The 16,034-nt window shown below is 42.0% G+C and overlaps 1 protein-coding gene across 1 annotated transcript in view; it reads right to left on the bottom strand.

The window, feature by feature from the left end:
- The window catches only part of VCAN (versican), an 89,705-nt gene extending 74,737 nt beyond the window's left edge, over nucleotides 1–14,968 (bottom strand). The window contains exons 1-2 of the mRNA XM_054287689.1: nucleotides 14,899–14,968; nucleotides 9,784–10,155 (exon numbers count right to left, since the gene is read on the bottom strand). Coding sequence (XP_054143664.1) covers nucleotides 9,784–10,155; nucleotides 14,899–14,968 — 442 coding nt within the window. The remainder of the gene's footprint in view (nucleotides 1–9,783; nucleotides 10,156–14,898) is intronic.
- Between the last annotated feature and the right edge of the window lie 1,066 nt (nucleotides 14,969–16,034).

The following is a 16,034-nucleotide window of genomic DNA, read 5'->3' as shown; positions in this document are numbered from 1 at the left end:
CCCCTATTACCACTGTCTTTTACACTTCAGCATCAAAGGCCTGTCCCTTGCAATACCTAATTGCACTCTAAAATCCTCAAAAGTGCCTCAACACCATAAAACAACCAAAGAATGGAAACAAAACAAAACAAAACAAGCCCCTAAACCATTGAATGTTCCTTTTCTCTGATGGTTTTACTGGAGTACTTCATGATGAGGAAACAGCGTCATGTAATATAGTTTGGGAAAATAGTAATATTATAGCAATAACTAATTTTACAACAAGTCTTTGCTGTTAGAGCATTGTTGAAAGACAAAGAAAATCTAGTTCACAAGCAAATAGAAATACAGGTCACTTAGCAAATTGTTGATGCAAGAATTTCCAACTTATTTAGAAATCTTTTTCTCAGGCAGACAAAATCAGCAAAATCTTGCCAGCCATCAAAAATCTGCATATGGCCAAGAAGCAGAGAGTTCACATCTTTCTTCTTGTCATGATTCACTAAGAAATTAATGCAGAAGATATTATCTGAAAACTACTGAGCCATCAGACATCACTTTTTATCAAAGCCACTTGCAGAGAAACGGGAAATAAGAGAGGAAAGGCTGGGAATCCCCATATTTCACCATTTAACAGCTGCAGCCACTAACTGGAAGCTTGCAGACCACCAGCATCCCTATAAAATGCCTTTCACAACGGACAGAACCCATCACGAACAGCTCCTTCCAAGCAACAGCGCAATTTCAGCCTCAGATGGATCCAAGTGTTGTTTGGCAACAGTGACAAGTGAAGAATACACCCCGGAAAATTATGGCTGCGTTTGTATCATTACATTAAACTTTCCAGGTGCCTGAAATTCAGCCATTAAGGGTGTTAAATTGTTAGGTTATTTCACCGCATTATTTGGCTCGGGCCCCACAACACCGTTCCAAACAATTTCTGGGCAGGTTTCAAGAGCAAGCAGAGAACAGGGACAGCTTCCAAAGGGCATCTTCATTCTGTGCTGGGAGCCAAAGGAATGCTTCACTGGGGATGGGGGACACCCTGCTCCCCACAGCCCCACACCCCAGAACGCACAACATCAGCATTTAAAACTTAAAATCGCCAAAATATTACCTGATTATTAATATTCTTTAGCATGTGGTATGCATAAAAATATTTAATATATTTAGAATTTAGCAGCAGTGGTTGAAACTGTGAGCAGAACACCTGCTGGTATAAATGAGGATTGCTATATTAGTAGCACAGTCGTAAATAAAAATAGGATTTCAGGCACCCCGCTGGCTGTTATGGATCTAGAATCTAAAAATGGACAACTTTTACAGAGCTCCTAACAGAAGCAGATAAAATATTTATCCTGTTTCACTGTGAACCCATAATAATAGTCACAAGCTGTGCATCTGGCTACTCTATTTGGTTTTTTTTTGAATTTTTTGAACATATAGAAGCATTTTAAAACTTTCTTTTTTTATAACATTGGTGTTTATGTAATAGAGCATGTTTGATTCTGAGTCAGAAATATCCAATTACATGAAGCAATTTGTTAATTCAGTTTGTTGTTTTAATCCTAATTAAAATGCATTTTGTGTGAATTTGGATTAATTGTCTCTTTTCCATAAATTTTTTTTTTCAAAAATTGTTAAAGGGATAGTCTATGACTTCAAACTGGGCACAAGAGTTTCTGCTTCTCAGCGCAGCCACCAAAAGGTTTGTTACCTTAGAGTGGATGGCAACATATTTCTGTAAAGCTGTATTTTTTTTTTTTAAGCTTCCTGCTGCTTAAACATACGAGTGTATTTTCCACAACCAGCTATTTCACCTCTCATTCCTTCCATTTTTTTTTTTTTTTCCCCCGCGTTGGAAGCACCACTGCCCTTCCTACCCTCGGCGTGACACCTGAAGGAGGCAGGACTAAAGAGTTAAAAACCCCAGCCAATTTAAAGTGGATTTCGCCGAGGCAAAGAAGAGCCTTTGGTCTTTTGTAAATCCTGGAAAGGAACTCGGGGAATGCTTTGTTCTCCTCGCCCTGATCCACAAGGTAAACTTCACCTATTCTCAGAGCTGGAGGCTCCTCCGTTTCCAGCGAGGAGCTAATGGACATGAAAGAGCCTCCGAGATGAATGGGAAGGAGGACTCGCTATGCATAAGCCTGTGCAACAGCTGCAATAATTAGAAGACCCCTGGGGCTAAGAAGATTAAAGTGCAGGACTTTCATTGTTTCAGTTAGACAGAGAGAGGGGGGAAAAACCCATTGTCCCGGTCTTTGCACTTTAAAACATTTGTAAAGGATTTTTTTTCCTCTCCAGCCCCCACCCCCCCCATTGTCTATTTCCTCCCCGAAAGAAAAGGCAAGAAAGGAGTTGTCCTTGGAACAAATAAAGCAACTGGAAAACAGACTACAGCGGTATAATGTTGTCACTGAACATCTGGCAAGCAAAGTCGGTGTAATTACAGGAAGGAGTAGCAGCAAGAAGGAGCACTCATAGGAAAGCAATTTGCAGCATCCAAAATTCACTTCTGTCAGAGCAAGGGTGAACGTCTTTTCGTCGTTGATCTCATGTCTTAGAGCAGAAAATAAAAATGTGAGGCATTTCATTTTTAAGGAGCAAGGGTTTCCATGGGTAAAGAGCCTGGTTCCGTGGTTACACCCCTTTGGGCTGCTGCTTTATTGTGTATCATGCATCAAAACCCTGTGGAACTGCAGGGGAAGCTGGTTTATTAGCTCCTGGTATGGCTAATAAATTATAGTTCACTTTCACTAGCGAGCTCACGCTGCTGCCTCACGCAGTGTTGGATGTGGCAGCTTCTGAGCCTCAGCGGCTGCCTCGCACAGCAAATTCCTAAAGGGAAAAGATTGTGATGGCAGCGCTTGTTATCCTGTTAATTTTTGTCTCCAGACCTTGGGCACTGTGGTGCAGACCCCTGAAATAGCCCCAGGCCCAGAGCCAGAGCTACCACACAGCTCAGATCACAGTTCAGATCCTCGCTGGGCTTGATGCAGAGGGCAATTTACATGACAAATACACCCCAAAAGTATGGGTTACAGGGCTGAGCACTGTATGAAAGGAAGGAATAGGGCAGCATTTTCAGTTCTGTGCATGAATAATCCGTTTGTCTCCGTCTCTAGGCTCTGCACCCATCCTCCGATGCCTGTCTTGAGCTTTGGCAACCCGAGAAGAAGGGGCTCGCCTTGCCAAAGGCCTCAGGGAGCTCAGGGTGGGAGGGAAAGTGCCTTCCCCTGCCCTGCTGGGGCTCTCCAGGGACAGGCACCAGCTCACAGGTGCTCCCCTGGGCAGGATGTGTGTGCCCATCCTCACAGCACACAGGTGAGGGGCACAGGGACTCCTCTGAACAGCTCCAGGTAATGAGAGGAGGGATCAATGCTGAGCTTCACCTGTGGTTTTTGTCCTTTATTTCTCTCCCACCACAGCTCCAGCATCCAGAACCACCCCAGCCTGTCCACCAAACTCCCAAACTCGCCAAGGGAAACGCAGCAGCTTGGCCAGGACATTTCCTTCCCTCTTCCTGGCATGCATTGCATGTAGACCCTGGGTCTTTACCACCCAGAAGATAAATTTCCCTCTGCCATCCTTTGATGGTCCGTACCAACTGTGCTCTTCCCTTGCCAGGAAGATTCCTCGGGATCCATTAGGCAGGAGAGTAAAGAATGAGGTGAAAAATGCAGCAGCCCGTGATAATTTACACGGAAGTTCAACATCAAGAGGTGGTAAGGTTTCAAGACAGGTGAGTCCAAAAGATTAGGTAAAAGCACCTCTTCAAATGCCTGCTTAAGAGATAAAGAAGGGGATTTCTGCTGCAGAGAGAATAGATCAATTAGGTTGTCAGCACACAATCTCTGAGTGGCAGCGTTCCCACTTCGGAAGCAACTTTCATTTATTATCATTGTAATGCTTGCAGGAAAGTTTGCATAAAAATGAAAATGTGAATTACCATCTACTGCTGCCTCCCTAAGTCTTGTTTCTTTCCATTAAAAAGATCAGTATCTTAAGCCTGGGATTGTCTTTACAGGCATTAAAAAGAAAATACACCCAAAGAAAGAAAAAGAAGTCTTTCAGATTTGCAGCAGAATCAAACAGAAACTGAGAAAATGAGGCCCATGAAAAGAGTGAATTCCCAAAATATCAGTTAGAAAAGAATAAAGTGCTCTCACTTTTGGCAGAAAAATATTCACTGAGGAGCTATAACAAAAGAGTAAGTAAACTAGAAGGATCCTGTTTTCTACTTTGATCCCTTTAAATCCAATTATCTCCAAGGAGGAGAACAAAAAATCAGCTCAAATGAGTGGTTTGTTCTGACTTCTTAATATTGAATACGTTGGGTGATACATGTTCTTCTTAATTGCCCAATATCCTAGCACAAAACAAGTGTTTCACCAAATATTCAGAAATGTTCCAGAATGAAAACTACTGTGTCACTTCATTCCTAGGTCAGATTTTTACAAGGTAGCTCCAATGTATTTTATAAAAGTGGACTTCATTACAAGTAGAGAGAAGGAATAAATGTGACACAGAAAGGTACAGCAATACTTTTCATAAAATCCTTCCTGGAATTCAACTCACCCAAGGTAGGTTTGCCTAAAGGCTACAAGCTGAGTCTAAAGGAGTCTTCTATAAATCTCCCTAACTGGTGACCAGGGATATTTAATGCAGAGAGCTTTCCTCACCCAGGAATATCCAAAAGCTGAGAGGCCAAGGACTCCCAGTGTGAGGCAGTTTGAATTCTGGGCTTAGATACAGCAAGAAAGGTTAGAAGAAAAGCACAACACGCCACAGAGAGATGAAATTACAGAATCTTACAAAGCGTTGCTCCTGAGACAAAGGGAAAATTTTGGAGGAACATGCACAGAAGGCAGAGAAGAAAACATGTGGAGGTGAAAATGAGTATGAATGACTTGTTCTACATATCCAGGACTGGACTTGGGAGATGCTAGTGGGTCCCTTCCAACTCAGAATATTCTAAGATTCTTCATTCCTCTCCTTGTGAGAAGCTGAAGCATCTAACACTGCCATGCTGTCAGATCCACTTTGAACACAAAATATCCCTGTCTGGGAGGTCAGTATAATTATAGCAGCAACCAGGGTGTCAGGAAAGCATTCTCCATGATTAATGACAGGAAAGGGGGTATCCAGTGTGAGGAAAGTGCCCCTCCACTGATCCTGCAGAGCTGCCTGCCCCAAGCACAGCCCTGCAGGCCTTAATAATGAGTAAGGCAGGCACCTGGCTGCCCCAAACTTCCTGCCTGGGCTAAAATTAAGTGTTTCCCTCCTCCCTCTTACAGCCTCACCAAGTGCAAAACACCAGAGTAACCCTGATCTCAGGGGTGCAGTGTGGAGACCACCTGGCCCCTGAGGATGGGTGTTCTCTGCTGGGCTTGGGCACAAGGCTCAGCACGTAACGGGGAGATTTGCAACGCCAAAGGAAAAGTGGATCGAGCAACCCAAGGTGTCATCCTTCTCCTGCACCTTGCTGTGACTTTCCCAGAGCCCCAGGGCTGTGCACAGCAGAACACAACTGCTCACACCCTTAGAATTGAATGGGCCAATTCAGGTCTTCTGCTCTAAGATGAGACATCTAAACAGATACTCAGATCAAAATATTTGATCTCTATTTGATGCACACGCAGCCAAGCAGTGCTCAGCAGACAAAAGATGACATGTGAACTCACAGTGTCTTAATGATGTCTCTGAGACAGAATCATGAAATGGTTTGGGATGGAAGGGACCTTAAAGATCATCTATTTCCAAATATAAGCAGCTATTGATACCCCAGTAGCTGGCATCGTTAATTCCTATAATCAAGGCAAAGGAAAGCCACAAAATTACATAAATTTCCAAGATCCTGTCATTGTTTAGAAAACCCTCACCTGTCAAAAAATAATGTAGCAGAAATATGCACTGCAGAGACAAAGTGTGATGAAATGTGTCTTCCTTGTGAAGGATAACTAAAATAAGCAGCTGTGGTTAAATGGTGGCTTAACCAGGAGCTCACCCATGGATAATGAAAATCTACAGACATTCAAAAAACAAATGGGAAAAACCAAAGCCAAATCTGTTCAGGATAGAATACCCCAAGTCTCTGTGTGGGTAATTCCATGTCTGAGAGGTCTCTGACAGCAACAGGGTAAGTGTTTAAGTTTGCCCTTTGATATCAGCTGCTTTCTTTGGAATAGGACTCTTGGATAGGCAGATCTTTTGTCTGAACAGTTTGTTGCTAATAACATATGAGTCTGACTTCAGAAGTTCATTTGGCATCTAAAAAAGCAAATTAACTGGATATTTGCACATAAGTTATCAAATTTGTCTGTTGTGATAGCTAAACAGAAGAAACAATTAAAAATAGGTTCACAGTTACAGCTTTTGTACAGTCTTGGGCTTGAGACCCAGCCAAAAGAAATAATTAGGCATTAGAAGTTCTACTTCCAATGACTAATATTCACTATTCAGCTTAACCTGGGAAAATCTGTATGTTACTGAGAAAGTTATCCTTCCTCAGAAGTCCCACTTTTTGTTCACAATACATTCCATCACTGGTAAAATACATTAATTTGATGCACAGTGTGTTCAATAGCAGTTTTGTATTCCCAGCACACCTAAAGGAGAGAAATGGCAATTACAGTAATTTTATCCAAGTTATCTTTCCCAGCCATCTATTACACTATAAAGGTTAATTTGAAAAACAAGCTGGCCATCTGTCTAATCTGATCTTCCTGGCTTCATTGATGCTGCATTATGCTTTCTGTTTGAAAGCTTAAAATTAGAGAGTGTCTATAAAACAAAAAGAGACCCCGAAAATACCAAGAAAAAACTCTTACGTTGGTTTAAAAATACCCAAAGAATCAGGAAAAAAAACCCCAAACCATAAATTCATCATAATGGCAAAAGTGAAATTACACCTGCTCCAGTAGAACTCTTCCAAAAAGTTTTGGCCTACTTAATTTGAGCATAAAATGAGCAGAATAAAAAAACTGGTGATAATTTTACCAGAGCTTCAGCAGCCCCAGCTCCACCCAGGAGAGCTGACCAAAGCACAGTGCTGAACCAGGCTATTCCTCAGCTCTGGAATTAGCTCAGTTAACAAGGAAATACCTCCCTGCACCCCAGTCAGGACAGGATCAACAAAGGGGGAGAACAATCTCCTCAAAAGGTGCCACTCTGGGGTGCAGGTCCAAAGAGAAATAGCAGAAATAATTTGTGTTCGGGACTAAAATTTTTTTTTTTTGCTTAATAATAAAAGCTGAAATCATAGGAAATCATAAAGAATAGAGCAGAATATCTGAGCAGCAACATTCCCACGAAGTTCTTCTGAGTCTAATAAATGCCATTTGTTTACATAATGGAGAAAACTGAGAATGGATAGCACAAATGACGGTCTAGCAAACCAATTTTCCACTTGGATCAAGACTTAGCTTTTTTCCTCTCCTGAAATTCTGACATTAAAGCACTCATGGAAAAGAACAGTTTGCAGAAAGAAAATGGAGCCTGTGAAGTTTTCATTGAGGTAAAATCATAAATCTAATCAGTTCAACACTTTGCAGTGTTTTTGTAGAAGCAGCAACTACAAAAGCTGCAGTATCACCATAAATCATCTGATATTTTATTGTCATAAACATCTGCAGCTCCTGGATATAGATATGTAGTCAAGGGAACACTTGAAAAGGGGTAAGGAATGCCAGGTACACTCGTTATGAAAAGTAATGTTCAAACCAGGATTTCTTTTGCTTTTGTCATTAGGAGCTAACAGTTTATGAAGTTATGCAGACATTAATGGCTACACTGATTTACTGTATTTTCAAATTAAGGCCACACCTTCAAATCCTTTCATTGAATAAACGCCAACAGACTGTTCACATTAGGTTAGGCAGATTGGAAGAACAATACAGTGTTAAGCTCACCAAAAAACCCTTAGCCAAAGCCCTGATTTCCAGCAGCAGATATTAATGTTTGCTTTGGGATTCATTCACCTGAGTAAATACTGAACTTCCAAAGAACACCGAGCTCCAAATGGGCATGCAAGGCAGGGCCCAAAGCAAGATCCATCCACACAGCTCAGTGCTGCTCTAAGCACAGGCAGAAACCTGGGTCCAGAACGTGCCTGTGCATGGCACAGGGCCCGGGTTAATGCCCTGCCTTTCAGCACAGCCCGTTAGGCCAGGCTCAGTGCCAGCCTGAGGGGCTCTGGGGCAGTCTCTGTGCCGTGCTCCACCAGCGGGTTCCGAGGGCAGAAACACCCACACATCACACGCAGCACTGGCCACTCACTCTTTGGTTTTGCTGAAACCCATGGAGCACACGACAGAGGGGCTGGGACACCAGCCCTGGGGTGCCCAGGTGGCCACGAGGCTCATGGCCCCTGGGCTGTGCCAGCCACAGGGCAGGGACTGTTCTGTGGGAGCACATCAGATCCCAGGAGAGCTCTGGGCCACCCACAACAACAAACTGAGGGGCTGGAGTGTGGCCAGAGAAGGGTCTGGAGCCCCAGGAGAGGCTGAGGGAGCCGGGAAGGGGCTCAGCCTGGAGCAGAGGAGGCTCGGGGGGCCCTTGTGGCTCTGCACAGCTCCTGCCAGGAGGGGACAGGGACAGGAACAGAGGGAACGGCCTCAGGCTGGGCCAGGGCAGCTCAGGGTGGGCATCAGGAAATGATGAACTGCACTGAAAGGGTGGTCAGACATTGAAATACACTTGCAGAGAAGTGGGGGTGTCATCATCCCTGGGAGAGTTCCAAAAATGCTTGAATGTGGCATTTGGGGACCTGGGTTAGTTGGCAGTGCTGGGTTAAAGCTTGGACTTGATAATCTTAGATGTCTTTTCCAACATCAACCATCCTGAAACTCCTATCTCTTCTGTCTCTCAACACATAGGCTTCTCCCTCTCAAAATTTTGGAGACTATTTCCTAATAGAGATGGCAAGCAAACTGTTATCACTGCCTGCCCCACATTTAGCAAACACCTCCCTACTTCTTTTCTTGCAGATGAGTTTTTTTCTCACAGATGAGTTTTCCTTCTGCCCATCCAAAATTTATTACTGGGCAAAAAGGAGCACTTCCTTCATGCTTGATATTCATTTCCCAGAAAGAGTGGCTCCCACTTTTGGGGACATCAAGACAGGCCAAGCACAGCTTCAGTGGCTTCTTTACATCCTAAACTTTCATCCTTTCCATCATAAGTTGCTTCTTTTCACCCTAATCCAAGGGCTGTGGCATTTTCAGGGTTTCCAGGACGAAGAAGGAATTGAGAATCTGACTCCATGTTCTTAGAAGGCTATTCTATTCTATTCTATTCTATTCTATTCTATTCTATTCTATTCTATTCTATTCTATTCTATTCTATTCCATTCCATTCCATTCCATTCCATTCCGCTATACTAAAACTATACTAAAGAACAGAGAAAGGACACAGACAGAAGGTTACAAAGAATGATCATGACAACTCGTGACTGCTTCCGGAGTCCTGACACAGCTGGACGGTGATTGGGTGATTAAGTCAAAACAATTCACATGGAACCAATGAAACACTTCACATGTTGGATAAACAATCTCCAACCACATTCCAAAGCAGCCAGGGAGAAGCAATCAGATAATATTGTTTTCATTTTTCTCTGAGGCTTCTCAGCTTTCCAGGAGAAGAAATCCTGGTTAAGGGATTTTTCAGAAAATATGACGGCGACAAAGGGCGAATCGCTAAAGACACTGCTGTAAATCCTCTCTAATATTGTGTTAATCACCAAGTTTCCTGGCTTTAACTGGAATTATTGCTGTCTAGAAATGAAACTGACAAAATCCTTACCCTCAACAGCCAGAGAGACGATGCCCTGTGTGTCCTCCACTCCGTACATGACGTCGCAGCGATAGACGCCGGCGTCGCTGGCGCGCAGCTTGGAGAAGGTCAGCGAGGCGTCCCCGCTCTCCTCGGAGTGGCTGGGCACAGACACCCTGTCCTTGTAGCTCTGGCCTATCTTGATGTTGCCATTTTGGGCCACCAGGACCGTGGTTTCCTTGGCGTCCTTGCCGCTTTTGTCCAGTTCCACCTTGGACCATTTGATGCGGAGGTACTCGGCGGCGTAGCTGGAGGAGATGGTGGGTGTGGTTGAAAAGAAGCACGGCAGGACTGAAGTTCCAGAGAGAGATCCCTTGACCAGGGTTTTTTTTTCTGCTTTAACTAGAAAAAGGGAAGGGAGCGAGGAGAGAGAAAGGAGAAATCACGTCAGTGTAACAGCAAAATCAGAAACAGATATATTTAATTGTTAATTAATGATTCACTAATGCAAAGCTTGAAATCCATGAACCTTAGCTGATTTGTAACAAGACTGGGGAGTACAAACTGAAAAGGAGTTTGCGTCAATCTTGGTACATCTTAGGCTGATGATAGAGCATGTTTCCCTTTGGAAAAATTTCATCCTGACTTATTTTCTCTATTTGTATGGTCACCAAATAATTAACCTTTGGGAACTGGTCAGAAATTTTATGTGACAGATGAACTGTAAGAGCTGTTTCTTCAATCCACAGGAGGAAGAAACTGAGTGAAAAACACTCTGAGTGAAAAATCATGAGTTACCTCACTGGCCAAAACCCTGAATGCAGGGGAGCTGCTGGAGGTCACACCTTGCCTCTCTCCTCAGAAGGAAACACAGCCCATGGCTTTGCACCCTTGTCCCCACTGTTCTCTCAAGGGTTAATTCTTTTTTACTGCACACGTGCTGAAACAAAAGCCTTTCCAGCCAGAGTCTCCCAAATAGTCACTCTTTCAAAGTTGTTTCCTTGCAGCCTCCGGGCCTTTTACACATCGCAGAAATGAAATATTTCAGGATGTAAAAGCAAAGGAAGAAGTAAAGCACGCAGAAAGTCCCTGCTTGGCTCAGACTTGACATGATCAGGACTTCTATCATTTTTATGTCATCTCCAGCTGCAAACATTTCACAGTGAAATGCTTCCATCTGACAATGTCCTGAGGGGGAAGTTGACTACTGTTCATCCAAGCTGTACCCTGTGACTGAAGAGAGGGTTTCTGATGGATTTGCCCCTTTTTTTATGTGATGTTATTTCATCACACATAATGGCTTAATGAAGATTAAAAGGTGATGTTCAACAGGAACTGTTTTACCTCTTTCACAGTCCTTCTAGCATTTTTGAAAGGTAGAGCATGGTCATCATTATTTTGAAGGGAGCTGGGATTTATGAAGTTTAGAAATATGATAACTTAAAAATAGCCATCAACAGAGTGATACATGAAACAGGAGACACCAGCACATGAAAATTATCTGTTTACCTATGATAAAAAGTATAATCTCTCCATAAAGAGTAGAAGATTGCAGGGTGGGATGGAAGGGTGGGCAGAGGAAGAGAATTAAAGAGGAGCAAAAAGGGAAGAGAAAAAAGAAGAGGGAGCGAAAGAAAAAAAAAGGAAAAAAAAAAGAAGAAAGAAAACAGAAAAAAGAAATGGGGGAAAAAGGAAAATGGAATAAAAAAGAAAAGTTGCTCATTAAACTAATTATTTTTAACAGAGACCACCAGTTTTCAGTGAAGATGACTTTCCACAGGACAAAGTCTTAACGGTTTTATCCAAACAGGTTCAATACAAGAGTCATCAGCTTGATGCCCAAGCATTTTAGTAATAAAGTACTAGCCAGAAAAAAAACGGGCTGACAGGGAAGACTCAGAATTCTCAATTGAGTTCTTGGGTCCTTTTCATCCATGCCTACCAAACTGGAATTCCTTAGTTACACAATTCAGATAGAGTCAAGGTGATGGTATCAAAGCAGATGAAACCAGAGATCTTTTATATCACCTTCATTTTGTGGAAACTTCACAGAGCTACAGTGGTTAGAGATAAAGAAATAGAATGAATTCTCAGTTCTATCAGTTGTGATGGAATTACTGCCAAATTGCACAGGTGGGAGATTAAAATCAGCCTCAAAATATTCAGAATTTATTATGATCTCTTGTCATCTATACACCTTACAGAACTTTCTTCTTAATTGAAGAATGACTAAATTATAATTATACTGACTGACAGAACTTTAATAAACTTTGTAATAACACTGTTTATGACTATGAGTGATCTGGAATATCAGCACTGAACCCTGAGGAAATTTCCTCCCTTTAAAATTCGTGTCTTCACATCAGCCAGCTGGAAGACCTGGCAATCAACAATTTCAATCCTGATATGAAAACTAGACCCAGCCTCCTAAACTGTGATACTTCCCAGAACAGAAGATTCTGGGCAGCTGCAGTTCTGCCCAGCTTTAGAAAGCATTATACAACACTTTATAAAAAAACTATTTTTTGTGGCGAGGTGAGGGAAGAAGGAGGAGAAGACAAAAAGAAGGAGAAGGAGGAAGAGGAAAAAGTGAAAAAGAGGAAGAGGAGAAGGAGAAAGGAGGTGGAAGCTTCTCCCTACAGAAAAAGAAAATATCTGGCTGACATAATATCTGAAATAGAAGATGAAGTGATGTTCATGCACAGTTCCAAAAAAGCTTGATTTCTTGATGCACTCCAAATTAGTTAGTCTAGCAGAATTTACTGACCAATGTAGAATCTATCAGTACTTCATATTAATCCATATAACCCTTTTTTTACTCCCTTCAGCATTTTTGCTAAGCTTATATTCCGTGTCAGCCCCTATCAATGGGATGTCTTCCTTTTGAAGAGGAAAGAAAGGAATTCTTGCTTGAGAACAAAGTCTCTTTTTTCAAAACGTGTACACTTGTTCTGTGGTTAATGTTATAAAATTCTTAAAGTAGGAGTCTTGATAAATTTTTTAAAGGACAGAATTATGCCCTTCTGTATCACATTAACCACAACGACCAGGACAATAGGTCTGCAGTGGACAAGGAGTCTGAAGAAAAGAGTAAAACCTTCCCTGCATGGTGTGACACTGCTTAGAGGAGTGGATTTGCCACATAATTGAGTTTAACTGAACAGAATGTTGCTACAGACTATGCAGACAAATCCCACATGCTTAAAGAATAAAATATTCTATTTATTTTTAGCTAAATTTATGAGGGGGGAAAAAAAAAAAGAAAAATGTTGCATCTCATTTTTCAGTTCATCAACAACCAGCTGGGACATATGGTTATATTGCCCTGTCTAGCAGCAGAAATAGAAAGGATCACTAAAACCGTGTGTTTTGTCAATCCAGCTACTAGCACTGAACCTAGGAGAAGCTATTTCATTAACCACCAGTCTTTTAGTGAAGATAATTATGAATTTAAATGAGTGAAACTTGTAGGAAACATTAAACGGTAATGGACTGAGACCCAACAGTAACCTGAGTCCTTCACTAGGTGGCTTGTGGTCTGAGCAAGCAGAATGAGAGAAGGACACACAGAACGATGAAGAATTAATTTTATGGTCTACAAGACACTCACAAGGAGCCAGGCAAATGTAAATCTCAGCTGCAGAACTCAACACCACAAATGGCCACCCAAAACAGGTAGGAAAAACCCTAGTGCTGGTTATGAACACAAGGTCCAGCTTGTAAACCACAATAGTGATAAATTGGGAATTGGTGTTTCACAAAAGATTTAAAGGCTTCAATTTTGAATCCAAACTAAGGATTCAATAAGAAAAGGCTGAAATGTAGGGTGTCAATCTTTCAGAATGCTGAGATACGTTTTATTTTAGAGTATTTTTAAACAAAAGCCATACTTATAAAGATTCTGTGTAGTCTTCATTCTCAAAATATTACTGCACCAATTGACTTTTCTACAAAAGATAAGGGCATGAGTTGCACAGATTCTCTGGGATCATGAATTAGAGGAATTAGTGAAAAAGGAAATTCTTTTCATCCTTTTCCTCTTCACCATGGTCATAGTTTGAAAATGGTTAAGACTCTGTAAGCCAAAAGAATGGGCCTTGACTTAAAGAGCAAACCTCACAAAATTCACAGTGTGTTCTAGGAACATCAGAGTCTTTGTGAATTTCTTAAAAAAAATTTGGACAAATAAGGATGGGTCACAACCTGATCTACATTCCAAAGAATGGGACATTCATAAAAATCTCTCAAGTACCAAAAATTCCACTCTGGAGATGAATTACATTTATGATGTAATAAAAAGTGGAGTAAGTGAGAGGACATGTAAAGATGCCATCCCACATTCTACAGCTCCAAGGATCCATACACTCCTCCCCATTTAAGAGTGCTGCCCTCTCAATCCCAGTATCCCTGAATTCTGCATTTGTGAAAGGCAGTGAGTCAGGTCCGTGATCTGATCCAGACCTTTCTTCCATACAGTCAATTCAAATCTATTATCCTTTTCTTTAATTGTTTCCACTAATGAACCAATCCTTTTGTCTATCATTCAGGACTACGCAAACATGTTGCTAGCAACAGTGTTCCAGCTAGGTGGGAAAAAAAAAAAGTGGTAAATTTGATTTTCCTAAAGGTTGAAATCAATTTGAGGAGTACCTGGAAAGAAGGGGGAAAGAAAATGAAGAAAAAATCTTGCTTTGAGACTTGGGAAAGCTGCTTTCCCAGTTTTGTTGAATCCGTAGCAGCTGTTGAGATATTTTCCATACTGAAGGCCTGACCCAAACTTTCAAATAACCAGGGCAACCACACATGGATACATACTTCAGTCTTGGCATGTAATTACCAAGAGAGGCAGTAAGGGCTCCTTCCTTTCCACCCAAACCTGCAGCTGCTCTAACACCTCCTTGCTAAAGACCCCAGCAGCCAAGGGACCTGCCCCAGCTTAGCCCATGGCAGCCCAAGCACAACAGAAATAAACCATTAATGCCTGGAGGAGGACACAGAAATAAAATCAGTAACATGGTGCAGCATGGCAGGGGCAAAGAAAGACAATTTCCTGAGTTTGGGCTGTTTCCTCAGTCCTGTGAATTGCCCTGCCAATTAGACCACTAATTTAATTTTAATGAAATGTTCTATGTACAGAAGACTTACCTTTAGGTTGCATATATGTTATAACTAACGTAGAGTACATCCATAAGATACTTTTTATACTTAACAACATCTTGACCTAGAAATAAAGAACAAAGGAGTAAGTGGTTAGTATTGCACTGTGTCCTTAGCAAATGTTGTAACTCAGCACATCAGTATTTGTCACTGGTATCAGAAGCAGTCCTTCCTGCTTTCAGGGCATTTCATTTAGTAATTTATGGTGGAGATTTGTTATAATGACCACGTGCCTCCATGGAATAGAGATTCGTAATGGGTGTTCAGGTTGTTGAGTCCTGAGTGATGCTCTGACATGTCAGTTCCCTTTGGCTTTGCCTCTCACTTTCCTTTACAGGCTCCACCTTCCAACAGCTGGAAAGCTCTTCACATGTAGCACATGTACACAACAATAAATCGCATGTTCACAACATTATTTCACAGTTTTCATTTCCATTCATAGTTACACATGTTGAACCTGTAAATATCCCCAAAGTTACAAAAGCGTTGCGAGACACACAAACACCAGTGACTACAAAGGGTTTATAAATAGTCCCTCATCCAAACAGTTACATGTACGTGCCATGAACATCCCAACATAATAAATTACTTTCAGAAGCAGTTCGTCAAAACGCCAACAAATTTTTATCACTACCTTGATTTTCCTGATATTGCTGCAAAATCTGCCACCTGAGCCCTTCACTAGGACAAGTAACCAAGCTGACAGTGTTTTTCCTGTTCAAGAGAGCTTGCAGTTGAACTGCCTTAAGTGAGGGAGAGATTTAATAGATATGTACCAGTGTTATAACTATGGAACCTGAACTGCACACGTGTACAATTTGAAACTTCTACTTTTAAAAACTCCACAGGGTGCTCTGAACACGACAGCAAAGACACACGGAGAGGAAGCTTCAGAAAACTCCTGGTGACGTGTTCATCCTCAGGACAGTTCTCTCCACAGCTCACAGCTGCAGCCCAAGCTCCACAGGAGTCTGTGTGAACTGGCACACGTCCTGCAACGTCTGAGCAGCACGGCAAAGACGCAAAACATCTCCAACCCAGCCTTTCCAGTGAGGCAAGCTAAAAATTCCCACCCAACAGGACTGAATACCCCAGAGCCTTTCATTCTCTGTACGTGGATGGCC

The sequence above is a fragment of the Melozone crissalis genome, unplaced genomic scaffold, assembly GCF_028551555.1.
Source record: "Melozone crissalis strain CALT ecotype California unplaced genomic scaffold, PUWL_Pcris_2 ptg000005l_1, whole genome shotgun sequence".
Taxonomy (NCBI): domain Eukaryota; kingdom Metazoa; phylum Chordata; class Aves; order Passeriformes; family Passerellidae; genus Melozone; species Melozone crissalis.
The sequence above is the reverse complement of the archived record's forward strand: the minus strand, read 5'-3'. Positions and strand labels throughout refer to the sequence as shown.